Source organism: Empidonax traillii, unplaced genomic scaffold (assembly GCF_003031625.1).
Source record: "Empidonax traillii isolate 1590-97213 ecotype Southwest subspecies unplaced genomic scaffold, ASM303162v1 scaffold131:size1687323, whole genome shotgun sequence".
Taxonomy (NCBI): Eukaryota; Metazoa; Chordata; class Aves; order Passeriformes; family Tyrannidae; genus Empidonax; species Empidonax traillii.
Window position 1 is genome coordinate 366,564 of NW_020955324.1, and position 13,815 is coordinate 380,378.

Here is a 13,815-nt window from a genome sequence, read left to right on the forward strand (position 1 = left end):
GACGAAGAAACAGAAAGAGATACAAAAGGGTTCCTGAGTCTGGGTTATGGTTCCTCAGACAAGCAGTGCTCTAACAGGCTGTAAGAACATACGGAATCCCAGCAGCCTACACTACCGCTGTCACAAGAATCACTTTTACTGCCTAAAGAAATATCTGGAGGCCTTACTATAAAATCCTGTTTACTACAGTATGCCTGATCAAATGAGCAAAGGACAAACTCAGATTCCATTCCATTCTTCCTAGAAGGCCATGATGTTTTTGCTGTTGGTTATAAGTCATGAATCATAAAAGGAGAATCAATATGATATAAATGATTAACCCAGACAGTAAAATTTCTGAGAAATGACAGTCATTGCTTCTAATTTCAACTCAGACAAGAGTTGTTTTTTTTTTCTTTCACTGTTGCCCTCTTACATCATGTATGTACAGCAAAAACACAGCTATGAAAGAAGTTACAGAAAATGTGCTCCACAAACAAATGAAGTAAACACTACTTCCAAGCTACGTTATGATTTCCTGAAGCTTATGTCACTGTGTTTTATTGATGCTATACAGCCATTAAAAATAACCACTCAGTCTCAAATTAATCTTCCCTATATTAGACCTAAATTTTAGGTGGGTAACTCTCACTCTGATTCACTTTATCTGTCACCTTTCCTGACTATCTTTTCATCTCTGGCAGCTGCTGACTGTCTAAATCAAGGAGTTATTAAGATTTAGGGAAATCAAACCTCTTAAACTTCTCATCACAAACAAATACTAAAAAAATCTTCAGCATTTAATCCTCCTTCAGGCCTTCCTCCATACCAGTTATTAAATTTCAAACCCTGCCTTCACTCTTAGTTAATGGGCAGCACATTTAGCTTGCTTGGCCATCATGCACCAGGGAAAAGGCTTGCCAGGTGGTGTAAGTGCACCAGCACACGATGCTTGAGCTGGATTTGGCATCAGCAAACAGCTTGCAAAGTGAGTAAGGTGAGATAATCAAAGCTGTATTTTGATAGGAACCACTTAGATTGGATGAGAGAGAGTGTCAGAGAAAGACCAGCTGGGAAACAGAAGTAGGGTTTAGCAAAGAGATTAGAGGGAAGATATGGACAGATGGAGAATGTGAACAGAAATTGAACTGAGACCTGAATTCATGCTGTACAAAAAGCAAGAAGTTCTGAAGGAGAGCCAAAAGGCAGGCTTCCTCTGGAGTGTCACACCGAGGGAGAAATTTCAGGCTCTGCATCAAAGTTTCACAGAGGCGTCTAAGCTGTATTTTGTGACAGTGTTTCAGACTCACCCCTGTATTTGGAGTTTCTAACCAGCTGAACTTAGGCATGGCAGCACGAAGCAAACCAGTTACTATTAATTCCTGTCTCATAACTTCACGCTAAGTTCAGAGACTGTAAGCACTTATCGTGCCATTATGGGCTCCACTCCCTGAGCTGAACATTCCAGCAGGTAAATCACTTCTTTGAGTTTCTGAAAAACTTTGCCAGTGTCCATCTCCTTCTTGGTAACACAACTGGAAATTATTTGGAAAAACTGAACTGAGAAGATAAGCACAAAGGAAAAACTCACTCTCTCCAGATACTGGAGAACTATTGACAGATTAGCTTCTGGAAGTCTGAACTGGTGTCAACAGAGCCAAGGTTTGTTTGCACTATGGGGCCAATCTGTCAGCAGCCATTCATCTTAAAAGCATGCTGGGAGAAACCAGCAAATAGTGAAAATACTTTTTTTCATAATGAGATTTCAGTGAATAAAAGATAATAATTTTTAAAATTATTTTTTAAATGAGCTTTATCACCTAGAAAACAACTGATAAACCTAACTTTCACAGAATCATAATTTTTGCTGTGCAGAATTAATAAAAGGAAACTAGTACATAAGTAAACAATCCACTGCTTTGAGAGAAAAAGCAGGAAATAAGAACACAGAAAATTCAGAAGATGGTGACCATGGGATTCACCTGACCAAAAGCACTCTCAGTCATCTAGAACCTTTTTGTAGTCGTTTGAGAAATGAGTGGGACTAAACATGTTCTAAAATAAAAACATAAAATAAGTAGATTAACTGCTGTTCCCTTGGAATACTTCTGCCTGAAGGTGATGACAAGAATCTACAGTGAACCAGTCAGTGGGATTTTTCACCACCAATATCTAATGTTAAACCTGTTATCTCCAATACTTCACAGCTGAACAAGGCAGCCTATGTCCTTGTGTCAGCCAAGAAAGACAACAGACCCCTAGGCTTCTGAAGAGAAACGGAAAGAGGAATGTAAAACGGGGAATAAATGCCACTTTAGCTAAGGGATAGATAGAAGGAACAAGATGGGGCATTTAATTATGGACCTTTACTACCTCAGCTTCCTATCTTTTAAATTAAGGCCCCTAGACAACCTGAGTGGTTGGTTTACTCAAGCAGTTTGTAACAAATGCTGTAACAATACAAATTAACAGCAATGATGTAAATGATACTGTGTAAGAAGAGCCATGAATACTAAAGAAAATTGTATTTAATTTTAGAATTCAATTTTTAAACATAATGCTATTACTCACAGTGCTCGATATATTCTTGGCTTGGAAGGGAAATCAGTCTTGCAGGCTGTCTATCCCTTTATGTTATTCCCAGTATTCAGATATAACACAGTTTCACTAAAATATATCAATTCTGTGCTATTGCAGCTATAAAGTTCACATCTACTAAGTATCCCAGGCCACAAATTAAGATAATCCATTTTGCCACTCCACTGGACATGAAGAGTGGTTAATATTTGTCCTATTTAGAAATAATGTTTAACACAGTGAAAGATTATTATCTTGTCCAGCTTTGGTCTTCTTTCTAGATCAACACAACCAGATCTTTCAGCCTTCCAATCAATGCCTTGTCATCTAAACCTTTTATCCTTTCTCTTTTGCTCAACTTTGAAATGTCTCAGCCTCTCTAACTCTTAAGTGATGTTGAAATAAACTGTATGTGGTATTATAGCTGAAGCCTCACCAGCCACATACCCTACATATGCACAGGTTGTTAGCATTTCCCAAGAACACCACTACCTCTCATGCAAGCACTTCATATTTTTAGGTCATATTAAGTCAGACCTTTTGTTACTACACTGGAGCATTTTCACTACTGCTATTCCCTAATATTTCTGTTGTTGGGTTTTTTTGGTTTTGGTTGGTTGGTTGGTTGGTTGTTTTTTTTTCTCTTTTTTACCTGTAGTGTCTGTATCATTGCTGAAATTCTGGAACATTGCTCTGAATTGTAATTCTGCTTTCCAAAGTAACTGTGTTTCCTATATTGATCTGAAAATGCTATGTGAGTGCTTCTTCGACATTTTAAGTTGCAATTGAATTATTAAAGAGTCAAACCTACGACAAGCCCTTTTTCGACCCACTTAAAAGTGCTTTCAAGTTTGAAAGTGACCAATTTGACCTAAGATATCTACTTCCAGCTGGCAGATGGAATGTAAACTTCCATTTAAAAATTACCACTGAAAAAAATTAGCTTATCAATAAATTATGTTGTGTTGGAGTATGAAAGTAAAGAAGTACAGTAGATGGGACTATTTTTCTCAGTATTTTATAGTTAAATTTGATCTTGCAGCATTAATATGAAAAAACATATGTCTATCTTAACAAATTATTTTTAATATGAAATCACTGACTCAGAAAAGCAAAATCTGAATAGAAGGATTTTGAGGATCAGATCCAAAGTAAAGTTAGTTCTAACATAGGGAAGCTTCACTAATAAAACAAAACAAAACATAACTCAAACTGCTAGATGTTATTAGCCCACATTGCAATTTGAAACACTGATAGCACAAGAGAATCTGTTCTAGCCAGTATTTCTACAGATGAGAAGTAAACCTTCAGAGCTTTGGTATACAATTTATAAAACTAATAATGCTGTGGTGACTATTACAAATACACACGTATCTAGCCCAAAGACTACTAGGCCACCTTCATGTCATTTTTTTATTATTTTTACTTTTGGGGATGATTATGTGAGGTATATAGCTCTGCAAATATTTTTCATATTTTTCCTTATGGGAAAATACAGAGTTATGAAATTTTTAGTATCTTAAATGTTAAAAATAAATTAGGGACAAGTATAATCCTGAAGATCATTCTGATACTCCCAGGTGTCAGAATTTAATGGAGATTGACACCTTTAAATTCTAAGGAACTTGTTACACAGAATAATTATTTCAATACTGGCATATCCTGAACTTTTTCTAAAAACAAACAACCCAAAACCAAAACCACAGAGAATCTTAAATGCACTGATGTCAGTTAAAGGAGCATCCTAGAGGTCTCATATGGAGAGGAAACGTAACCATTCACACAGTGGAGAACGAAGAGGCATACAGAACACCAGTTTAGTGTTCTGAGTATTTTGTTGTATTTAATTATACCTGATAATAACTTTTGCATGTACTGTAGTTCTAGGGTGGGGGTATTTTAGCAATCTTCATTTAGGTCATATGAGCTATCACGGGTTTTTGCCAGTCTTGGAAGATTATCAAGAAACATTTAATCATATTTGTCTGATCAAGACAACAATTTATAAACTTAAAAATATTTTATTAAAATTAATGGGAGAAGTGTTGATATTAAGGGTTGCATTTTGTTAAGAGATGAACTACTTTGACAGGAACGAATTGGTATTCTCTACTTAGTGCACATTGCTACAGTTTGCAGGGAAGTTTTCCTGAGTACAAACTAACTTTCTCCTGGAGAAAACTCAATAGGAAGTTCTGTCCTAAGCATATCTCAAATGGGCTCAAATCCCAGCAGGAAAAACTAGTCCAAACCAATAAATGGCTCCTTTTAGACAACAACAGGGTATACTTGCAGAGAATTTGTCATCAGCTAATTTGATCTATTGTTCTGCTTTTATCATACCAAACAACTTGCTAACAAGGCACAGAGAGTGTTTTCTTTCTAATGAAGATTTTATAGACATTGGTCTTCCGCTCCTTTTGGAGAATGTACGTTCATTTCCTCAGCACAATTTTCAGAGCTTCAGTCACAGATGCTCACAAAAGCGGAGACAGAATGAAATGTAGGAAGCCAAAATTATCAGCAGAACACATGACAGAAATTATCTTTTTATTTCAGTCAGACAATTCACTACTAGAAATTTTACCCTCCTACTGCATATTCACACTAACTACAGTGATCTGTGGCTTTATAGGAGAGGAAGATCTGAAACAAAATAGGGCTGAATAGGTCAAAACTTGCTCATTGATATGTGCCTCTCATTATTCAGTGTCTGTTTGGTTCTGTTGTACACATTTATGCGCTGTATTTATTAAAACAGAAACAGGATATTTACCTCTTTCCACACACAAAACTCCAAGTATTCCTAAAATAGATAACAACCATAACCAAGCCAACTGAAAACAAGTGTAAAGATATTATTGTACCTTCATTCTTCTTTGTGTTTATGGAAGACAGAAGACTGAGTTATGGGATTTGTGGCTAGTGATGGCTTTTTTAATGTTTAAAAGAGAACTGGCTTAAGAGGAAGATGGATAAGCTGACAGCAGGTTAGAAAAGGCCCAAGTGACATAAAACCTCAGGTCTTTGTCAACTCTACCATAAATCTCATGCTTTATAAAAGATAGTTAAGGAAGAAGAGTGAACACTATAATAATTTTCTATTATGCAGGAATGTCCCTTGGTTGAATAGAGATGGTGTAAAATCAACTAATATAAAAGTATCAGGCAGGAAAGTCTGACCCAGTTAAATGTGCTTTAGAAAATAATGTTTATATGACATGTTGACCAAATATGGGGTATTCTTTCTCTTTTGAAGCTCTGATAGATAGAAAAAAGATGCCTCATTTGAGTCACAAAATGGTATTCCAAAAGATTTCAGATGCTGCACAGGAAGCAATAGCTTTAAATGTTAACAGGATTCTAAATTTTAAATAATTCAGACCATTAGTGGAAAAAATAATTTTAAATCTAGCTAAAACCACATTAAAGGAAAAGATAGACTAGTCCTATTTAACTACTTACATAGGGATAAGATTGTTGATAATAGTCTCTAGATGTGAGTGAGATCATCTTTACAACTCAGTTCCCACTGAATTTGTTTGAAGCACACACGAAATAAAAAGTGTGACAACATTCAAGCACAAAAGGAACTCAGGGGGAACATCTACACCTTCTCTGGTTGCTGACCTGAATTAAGTCTCAAAATAAGATCTGTTCATAAGCAGTGAATAAGCCTCATTCAGACCTTACCCTATTGCTAAGTGTATTAACACACTGTCAGGCAGATCTGCACATGCAGTTCACAAACTGCCTGCAAACCTTATAAATCATGGAAATCAGGCTGCTCCCAGACTGGTGTGGGCATGGTCAAAATGAAGGACCAGATGTCACCAGTGCCCGGAAATTTTTCATTTAGCTACAGCCCACAGATGTCTCTTAGAAGCAAAGTTAAAAAAATACTTTTGCACTTTAAATTTAGATACTACCAAAGATGGTTCCTCACTCAACACCCATCTGTACTTAACCCAAACAGCAGCTGCTTCTGTAAGAGGTAATGGCTTCTTTATACTGAAATATACTTTTTCCAGAAAAAAAAAAAAAAAAAAGTTATTCTCTTCTTCTGGACTGAATAATGGGACTAAAATGGAAAATTAAAGTCACTGAATTAAGACTTTTGCAGTTACAACCATGTGACCACCTATGTCTCAGGCCACAAAACCCATCTGAATACTTTACAGTAGCTATAAGAGCTATAACAAAGTATCACCTCCTTTAAGCTCAGATAATGAGAAACCAAGAGAAAGAACAACGTTCTGTGCTCCAACAATAGAAGGATTATGTTACCTGAAATTCTGGCATGACACTAAGAAATTAACCTACTCCCTTCTTCTGAGGAAGGTAAGCAAACAGAAATACCCAACTTCAAACCAGGTAACTACCCCTACTCTTTCTCTCTATTTATTATCTAACCAGAACATTCTTTGCTGAAATAGACGTCTGGTGATCAGCTTAGTCCTGCATAAACAAGCAAAACATCGTGGATATGATATATGGAAGGCTTTAATTCTACTGGGAGCAACTACCTGGTTTTCCCTCTTCAGTGTCCAGATGTACATCACATCTGACACTACACAGGTCGGTTGTGGATGCCCCATCTCTGGAAGTGTTCAAGGCCAGGTTAGATGGTCATTGGAACAACGTGGTGTAGTGGAAGGTGTCCCTGCCCATGGCAGGGGAGGTTGGAACGAGATTGGTCCCTTCCAACTCAAATCATTCTATGAGTCTATGATTCTGTGAAATCACTGACGTCGTAACCTTCAGTTTCAAAGTTGAAAATTTCATAATACCATAGAAGATACATATTAATGTGCTGTTCAAGCCATCTAAAAAAATCTACACTTTCAAAATCAGTATAAAATCAATTCTGCTCTTACTACAATAATAGATGAAGTCCTGCATTTCTTACCTAAATAAAAACATATTTTGGAGGGATTTTGCTTGAAATAATTATCTTTTTTTTTTTTTTCTACATTATACAGAATTGAATTATATTTGCCTTTCAAGTATGAGAAATCACATCAGGTAAAAATTCCAAGAAAAGTCTCTGTTAACTTTCTTATCAAACATACTTGATAGAATTTACTCTAAGTGTTAAAGTTTAAATGCACAGTTTCAACCTTAAAGCTGACAGGCTGTTGACAGCTGTGTCTTTGCATTAATTTCACGAATACAAACACTTCTGTTGAGTCTGTGCACTACTTAGCTGTAGACGTTTTATGTGTGTTACAGGTCATGTGCAACATCTTCTGCAATTTGCTTCAGCTTAGTTGAGCAGGCATTTTGCACCCAAAGGCAAAAGGAAGACAACTTCCATCTTTGATTACACATATGCAATATGTGCCAGAGCCAAAGATGACTGTGACTGGCATGTGACTTGATTCTGTGATTCACTGGTGTCAGGCTATTTATTAAACTAGACAGGTGCTCACAATTTTTTTGTTAGTGCTGAATGGATGAATTTCAATCCCCATTTCCAGACTCTACTGACACTTCCTAGTGCTCTCATACAAACAATTCCTATGGCTATTCACTCCATGGAATCCTACCGTACTGGACTACTGGGCAGTCTATCAAAGCCAGTGCTGGGGAGCTCATTGACACGAGGAGCTCAAGAGACACAAAGCTCACGAAACAGCAATCAGGTATCTTTGCAAAATGTCAATTCCAAATGGGTAGCTTTCACAACTTTTTTTAGTGCTGACAAGCAACAATTCCCAATTTCTTTTTGACTCAGCTACACTTAATTAGTAATATATATCACAGAAATATACACCACATAAGAACTACAAAAGGAAACATAATGGTAAGCAATATTGTTACTTTGGATTAATATAAAGCCACCATCTATGCTCATTGAAGTGTTCACAGAGACAATGACTATGATAGACAAGTAAATGAAAATGTAGTGTAAACACATAACTTGTTATCTGAAAATTAAATGTGCCATCGCTGAAACCAATGTTATCTGGATTTTTTATTATTATTATGTGATTAGCTACCAGGTTACTTTTCAGCCTTTCACTTACACTAGATTAGATAAAGCATTGCAACAATTCCCTTTAAAAGGTGCATTAAAGAAGTAAATTGTATTTAAAGCAGTTCTAAGACACAGATAATTTAATCATCTTAGCCATAGTCTCCATAATCTGTTTCCCTGAAATGTTGTAGAAAACTATTTTCCATTGGAAGAAATGCATGAAGGATGAAAGTGCATTGTCTGGAGGACAAGGTATCATTTCACTGTAAATCTTAGAGAGACCAATTTTATTCTTTCTCTTTTAGTCCCACCAATTGCATAAGGATCAACTTTTTTGCTCAACTGCCATTAAAAAAAAACTCCTGTGAATCATGTACATGAACACATGATTACCCTTTTCACCTGCAGTGTTTATGAATGCAGACAAAGACATAACCCTGAAATATGAACTATTAAAAAAGTGATGGGATATTCATCCATGCAAAAAGTATTCATACACACATTCCATTTCCCTAAGGTAGTGAAAGATCAATCTTACATTTCCATTTCATTCTTTATGTTCAGCTCTAGTAAATTCTATTTTCCAGAATGAGCTGGTTTGTGAGTTTTTCTGTACTGAACTTCACTGTTTTGAATGACAGAATTAATCCCTTCTACCTTTCTCTTATTATAACTAGGAAATTAGGAACTCTCCAGTCAGGAGGCACAAAAGTGTCCACAGAGAATTAACAAAGACTTTAGCTGTTATGGGCACTGTACAAAGAAAGAATGAAAAAAACAGTCCCAGTGCCAAAAATATTTTAAAGTTTCACAGTTTCACGCTTAGCGTGATAATCTAAATGTTATCCTGTATTTAAACTTAAGAATAACAACATGTGGCTCTAATAACAGAGATCTACAGTCGAAAAAATGTCAACAAGTTTACACTTTGCCAACAGTGACAGAGAACTTCGGAGTGTGATAAAATGTACAAAATAAGAAATCACTGTCCACTCTTTCCTGTGCTATGGTCCTAAACCCATGGTATAAACAAATGAACATTCTGGAGGGAATATTATAAGTCTTACTGAAACTAGATAATTTAAATCTTATACTGCAGAACTTTTCTTCACAACATAACTGGTCTGAGTAGCCGAGAACTTAAACTGATAAAGAAACTGCAAAAGCAATTTATACCCCTATTTCCAGATGCTGATGAGGTCAATCAATTACATTCTGTAAGGGTCACTGTAAATATTCTCTTTTTTGGTCACGTGGTTTTTCCTCCCTTAAACTCCATATACCAGATCTCAGTGTAAGACAACTGAACCTCAGATACATAATTAACAAAACTCTATCAGAGAGTATAATAAGTTTAATGGTTAACAGAACATGAAGGCAGCCCTGATGGTCATGGCAGGTTTACAGAGCAGCTTCCTCACCATGTGCTGCATGCCACAGTTGATGCAGTCCACTTCATATTCATGGAAATTTTTTATTGTTCTTGCACTTGTCTACTTGCACCTCATGTTCCATAAAAATGCCCCCTTCATTTATTTAGACAGTAACTGAGACATGAGCTATTTGATTTTTGATGGCTGCATACTAGGGAGAACAATATAGCTCCTTGTTGTTTGGGCCCAAGGCAAGACAGTAAAGACCATGTGGCTAAAAAAGAAACAATGGTGCACAAGCCTTTTGTTTCCATGTCTCATAAATGAATACTGTATGTGCTCAAACTCTACTGTAAAGGCCTTTAAAAAATCAGCTGCTTACAGAATTTATCATCCATCCTACAAAGCATACAATTCACATCAAGTACATGTATATATATGTACCTATAAAAAAAGTGAAGTGAATAACTTGTTCTCAGAAATAGTTTCACTATACTGATGGTTATTTTACAATATTATACATACTCTCCAGTGAACCACACACTTTCTCAAAGTCTGTGAGAAATGTTCTTCAAGACGCTGTTCCAAATCCCCTGCATGAAACTTGAGTCCTCCTGCGAGTTTCCCCCTCTGTGCTTATCTTGCATTAGGGAATGATGTTTATATGAAGTGCCAATGCCATGACTACAGTTTTCCCTTCAAACTTCCAAGTACTCTTTTCCAAGCAGTAACAGTGTGGGAAGTATTTAATATCTGTACAAATATGTGAAGCTGCAGAAACTGCTTACAGTGGAAGCCTTGGAGGGTATAACCAGCTAATTCTGCATTTGAAAGCCACCACAAATTATCAAACCCTCTTTATCCTATCCAGTCTATACTAATCACTCCTGTATTCACAGATAACTGAACATAAAAGATAAATATTGCTGAAGAACTTGAGTGGCAACTCTTCCAGAGTTCTGACAAGTAAAATACTGACCCTGCAACTGACGGAAGGGAATGGTCTCGGACAAAAGGACAGCCAAGAACATATCAAATTACAAGGTATTTTATAGCCAAGACTTATTCCTCTTATTCATAAATAACGATCTGGTTCCCAAATATTAAGTCTTACTTCTCAAGGGAAAGAAATACTGCAGAAATGAAAAATTTTGAACCAAATGATGTCAGCCTCCTTTGACCCCTATATGAAACAGCCCTCAAAACTTGCAGAACGCTTGATAATCCTCATTATCCAAAACAAACAAATTAAAAATGGATTTGAGATATGAGACCTTTTGGTCTGGGAAAGATAAAGGACATACACATTGGGACACAAGTTTATCCAAAGAATCAGAAATGGCCAAGAAACATCATGAGAGTCAAAAAGGACAGCTAACTAAGACAATTATAAATCTGGTGTTATCTGCCTTTCAGAAGGCACAAGGTAAATGTACTACAGGCTGTGCCACAAGAACTGGATGTTGTATAATTAGAAAGAAAATGCTTTAATTTTCTAAACAATTGGCAGTAACCCTATATTGCCATGTAATAATGCCCAATGGATTGTCATGTAAAATTCAAAGTGCCTTCCAAATTCTGAACATGAACTTGTTGTGTTCAATATGTAATATGGATTTCCCTATTTCCAGGCAAAGCAACGATGGAAATACACACTGCTTTAGGCAGCAGACATTCCTCCGGATTTCTCAGCAGGGTGTGCAAAAAGCCTACATACACAGGTATTGGAAATGAGTGTGTCAGCCCTCACGCTGTACTGATAGCTGTAGAATTGCATATTATAATAAAAAAAAAAAAAAAAAAAAGGCAAGCAAATACTTCTTACCATAAAACCCTCAGTGTACTGAAACTGAGCTCTGGAACTGTCTTCTGCTGTGGGACTCAGGGGCTTAGGATCAGACATAGAGCGTTGCATCATCTTTGCCGCCTTTGGGCTTGGAGGAACCTTGGCAATGTCAGCATGCAGCATCTTCTGAGGGCTGATGTCATCAGTGATGGGTTTTTCATAGGGTACAAATGCTGACTCTATAACTTTGCTTGGTGAAACGGGTGAAATGGGTGAATAGAGAACTTTGGGAGATTTGGGAGGGGAAGGGACTACCTGCAATGTGGAGTCTGGACGAAGGTGGGTTGAGTATCCTATCTCTAATGGTGTTGGGCGTTTTTTATCTTTCTGAGGAGATGAAGCTGACAGATACTGGGGACTCTGAGTATCTGACTCTGTCTCTGTTTGACATCCCAAACTTTCTCCTTTATATGTCTTTTCTGGAGCTGAAATGTGCTTTATGATTTCAACCTTAGCATCCAATCGGGCCCTGATTGAAGGTGTTCTTATTGTTCCTACAGGTTCTGTTTGTACGGAAATCTCTGCCACTGTCTGAACTGCAATACTAGAGACTTTGGAGAATGGTTTAGCTTTGTCTGCCTCAGTGGTACTCTCGCTGTATTTCCCTATACGAGGCTTCCTTCTGGATTTGTTAGAAAGATCCCATTCATCTTGATCTTCATCATCTGTCTGAACACTTGTATCAACACTCTTCTTACTTCTCCGTCTCCTGTTTGTGTAACCTCTGTCTGCTCCATCTTCATCATCAGTTTGGACTCCACTGTCCACTATCTTTTTGAAGCACCGGGGCTCTTCTTCCAGAGTCTCCTCAAACTCCTCATATGGACCACGTAATTTTGGCATAGAACTTCTCTTTTTCAGTTGCTTCTCCTCTCTAACATCAATATCCTTCAGAGACATTTCTGAAACTGAGCTTAGGATACCAGACCTAGGTATGTATTGGGTAACGCCATCAGACTGAACTGAATACCATGCTTGGCTTTGTGGAATTTCAATACCCAGCACTCCTGAAGCTGTAGTGGTTGCATCATCAGTGGGCCAGAACTGACCATTTTCTGGGGTTGCATACTGTCCTTCCAGAAGTGTTTGATCTGTGGTAGTCTGCGGCGAGCCAGTTCCTGAAGGGTCATAACCATACTGATATATCTGACGAAGTTTTTGCTCCTCTAATTGTTGGTGGAGCTGCTGTTGAAGTTGTTGGAATTGTTCAAGCTGCAACTGCTGCTGGGCTAATGTCTCTTGTCTCATCATAAACTGAGCTTGTCGTTCCTCCTCCTGCTGAAATAAGAGATGATGTTTCATAGATTGCAACTCCTCAAGCTTTTTTTGCACCATAAACTTTTCTTGTTCCCTAAATCTTTGAATTTCCTGACGTTCCCATTCCAGCTCTTCTGCAAAGCGCTGCTGCTTAATTTTCTCAAGCTCAAGAAGTTCCCGCTCCAAATCAAGCTGCTGCTGTTTGCCTTCTTCAGGGGCAATGAGAAGGGCAACCTCATCATCAATTACATCTGTATAAACTTCAGATGCTGTAGTTAAAGTAGGTATCAAGCTTGTTGGCTCAGTGGTAATAGTTTCTATAGTATGAGGTGGCAACCTTGTATCCATATCAATGGCAGTAATTGCACTGTCTTTTTCAGCTGCCACAGTTGTTAAGAAACTGTATGATCTTGGGAGAGGTTGACTCTGTTGCAAAGTTGACAAAGAAGGCACCGAGTCAATTGTTTGGAGAGTAGGTAAATCTCTGACAGTTGTACTGAAAATAGAACCAGGTTGTGTAGTGATGGCAAATGTGGATGGGATTGGAGTAGCTACTGAAGAATAAACAACACCATTGGATGACCTTAAAACACTTCCAACGCCAAACTGGGAACCCAGAGATGATACCATTCTTGCTTGGGAATATTGTGGTGCACTGAGCCCGAGGCCAGAAATCACCTGCCGAGTCTCTGCATATGGACCAGTAGTCTTGCTTGAGTAATCCATAACCTCACCTGAAATTACAGGGCAAAGTTACAGTCCAGTCCCACAAAAGAATGCTGCTTTGCGGATTCTGAAAGTCA

The 13,815-nt window shown here is 37.5% G+C and overlaps 1 protein-coding gene across 9 annotated transcripts in view; it reads right to left on the minus strand.

Moving 5' to 3' along the window:
* Positions 1–13,815, minus strand: part of PCLO (piccolo presynaptic cytomatrix protein) — a 339,690-nt gene that overhangs the window by 166,202 nt on the left and 159,673 nt on the right. For all 9 annotated transcript variants that reach the window (XM_027883653.1, XM_027883652.1, XM_027883655.1 and 6 more), the window contains exon 6: positions 11,735–13,746. In XM_027883653.1, the coding sequence (XP_027739454.1) occupies positions 11,735–13,746 (2,012 nt within the window). The remainder of the gene's footprint in view (positions 1–11,734; positions 13,747–13,815) is intronic.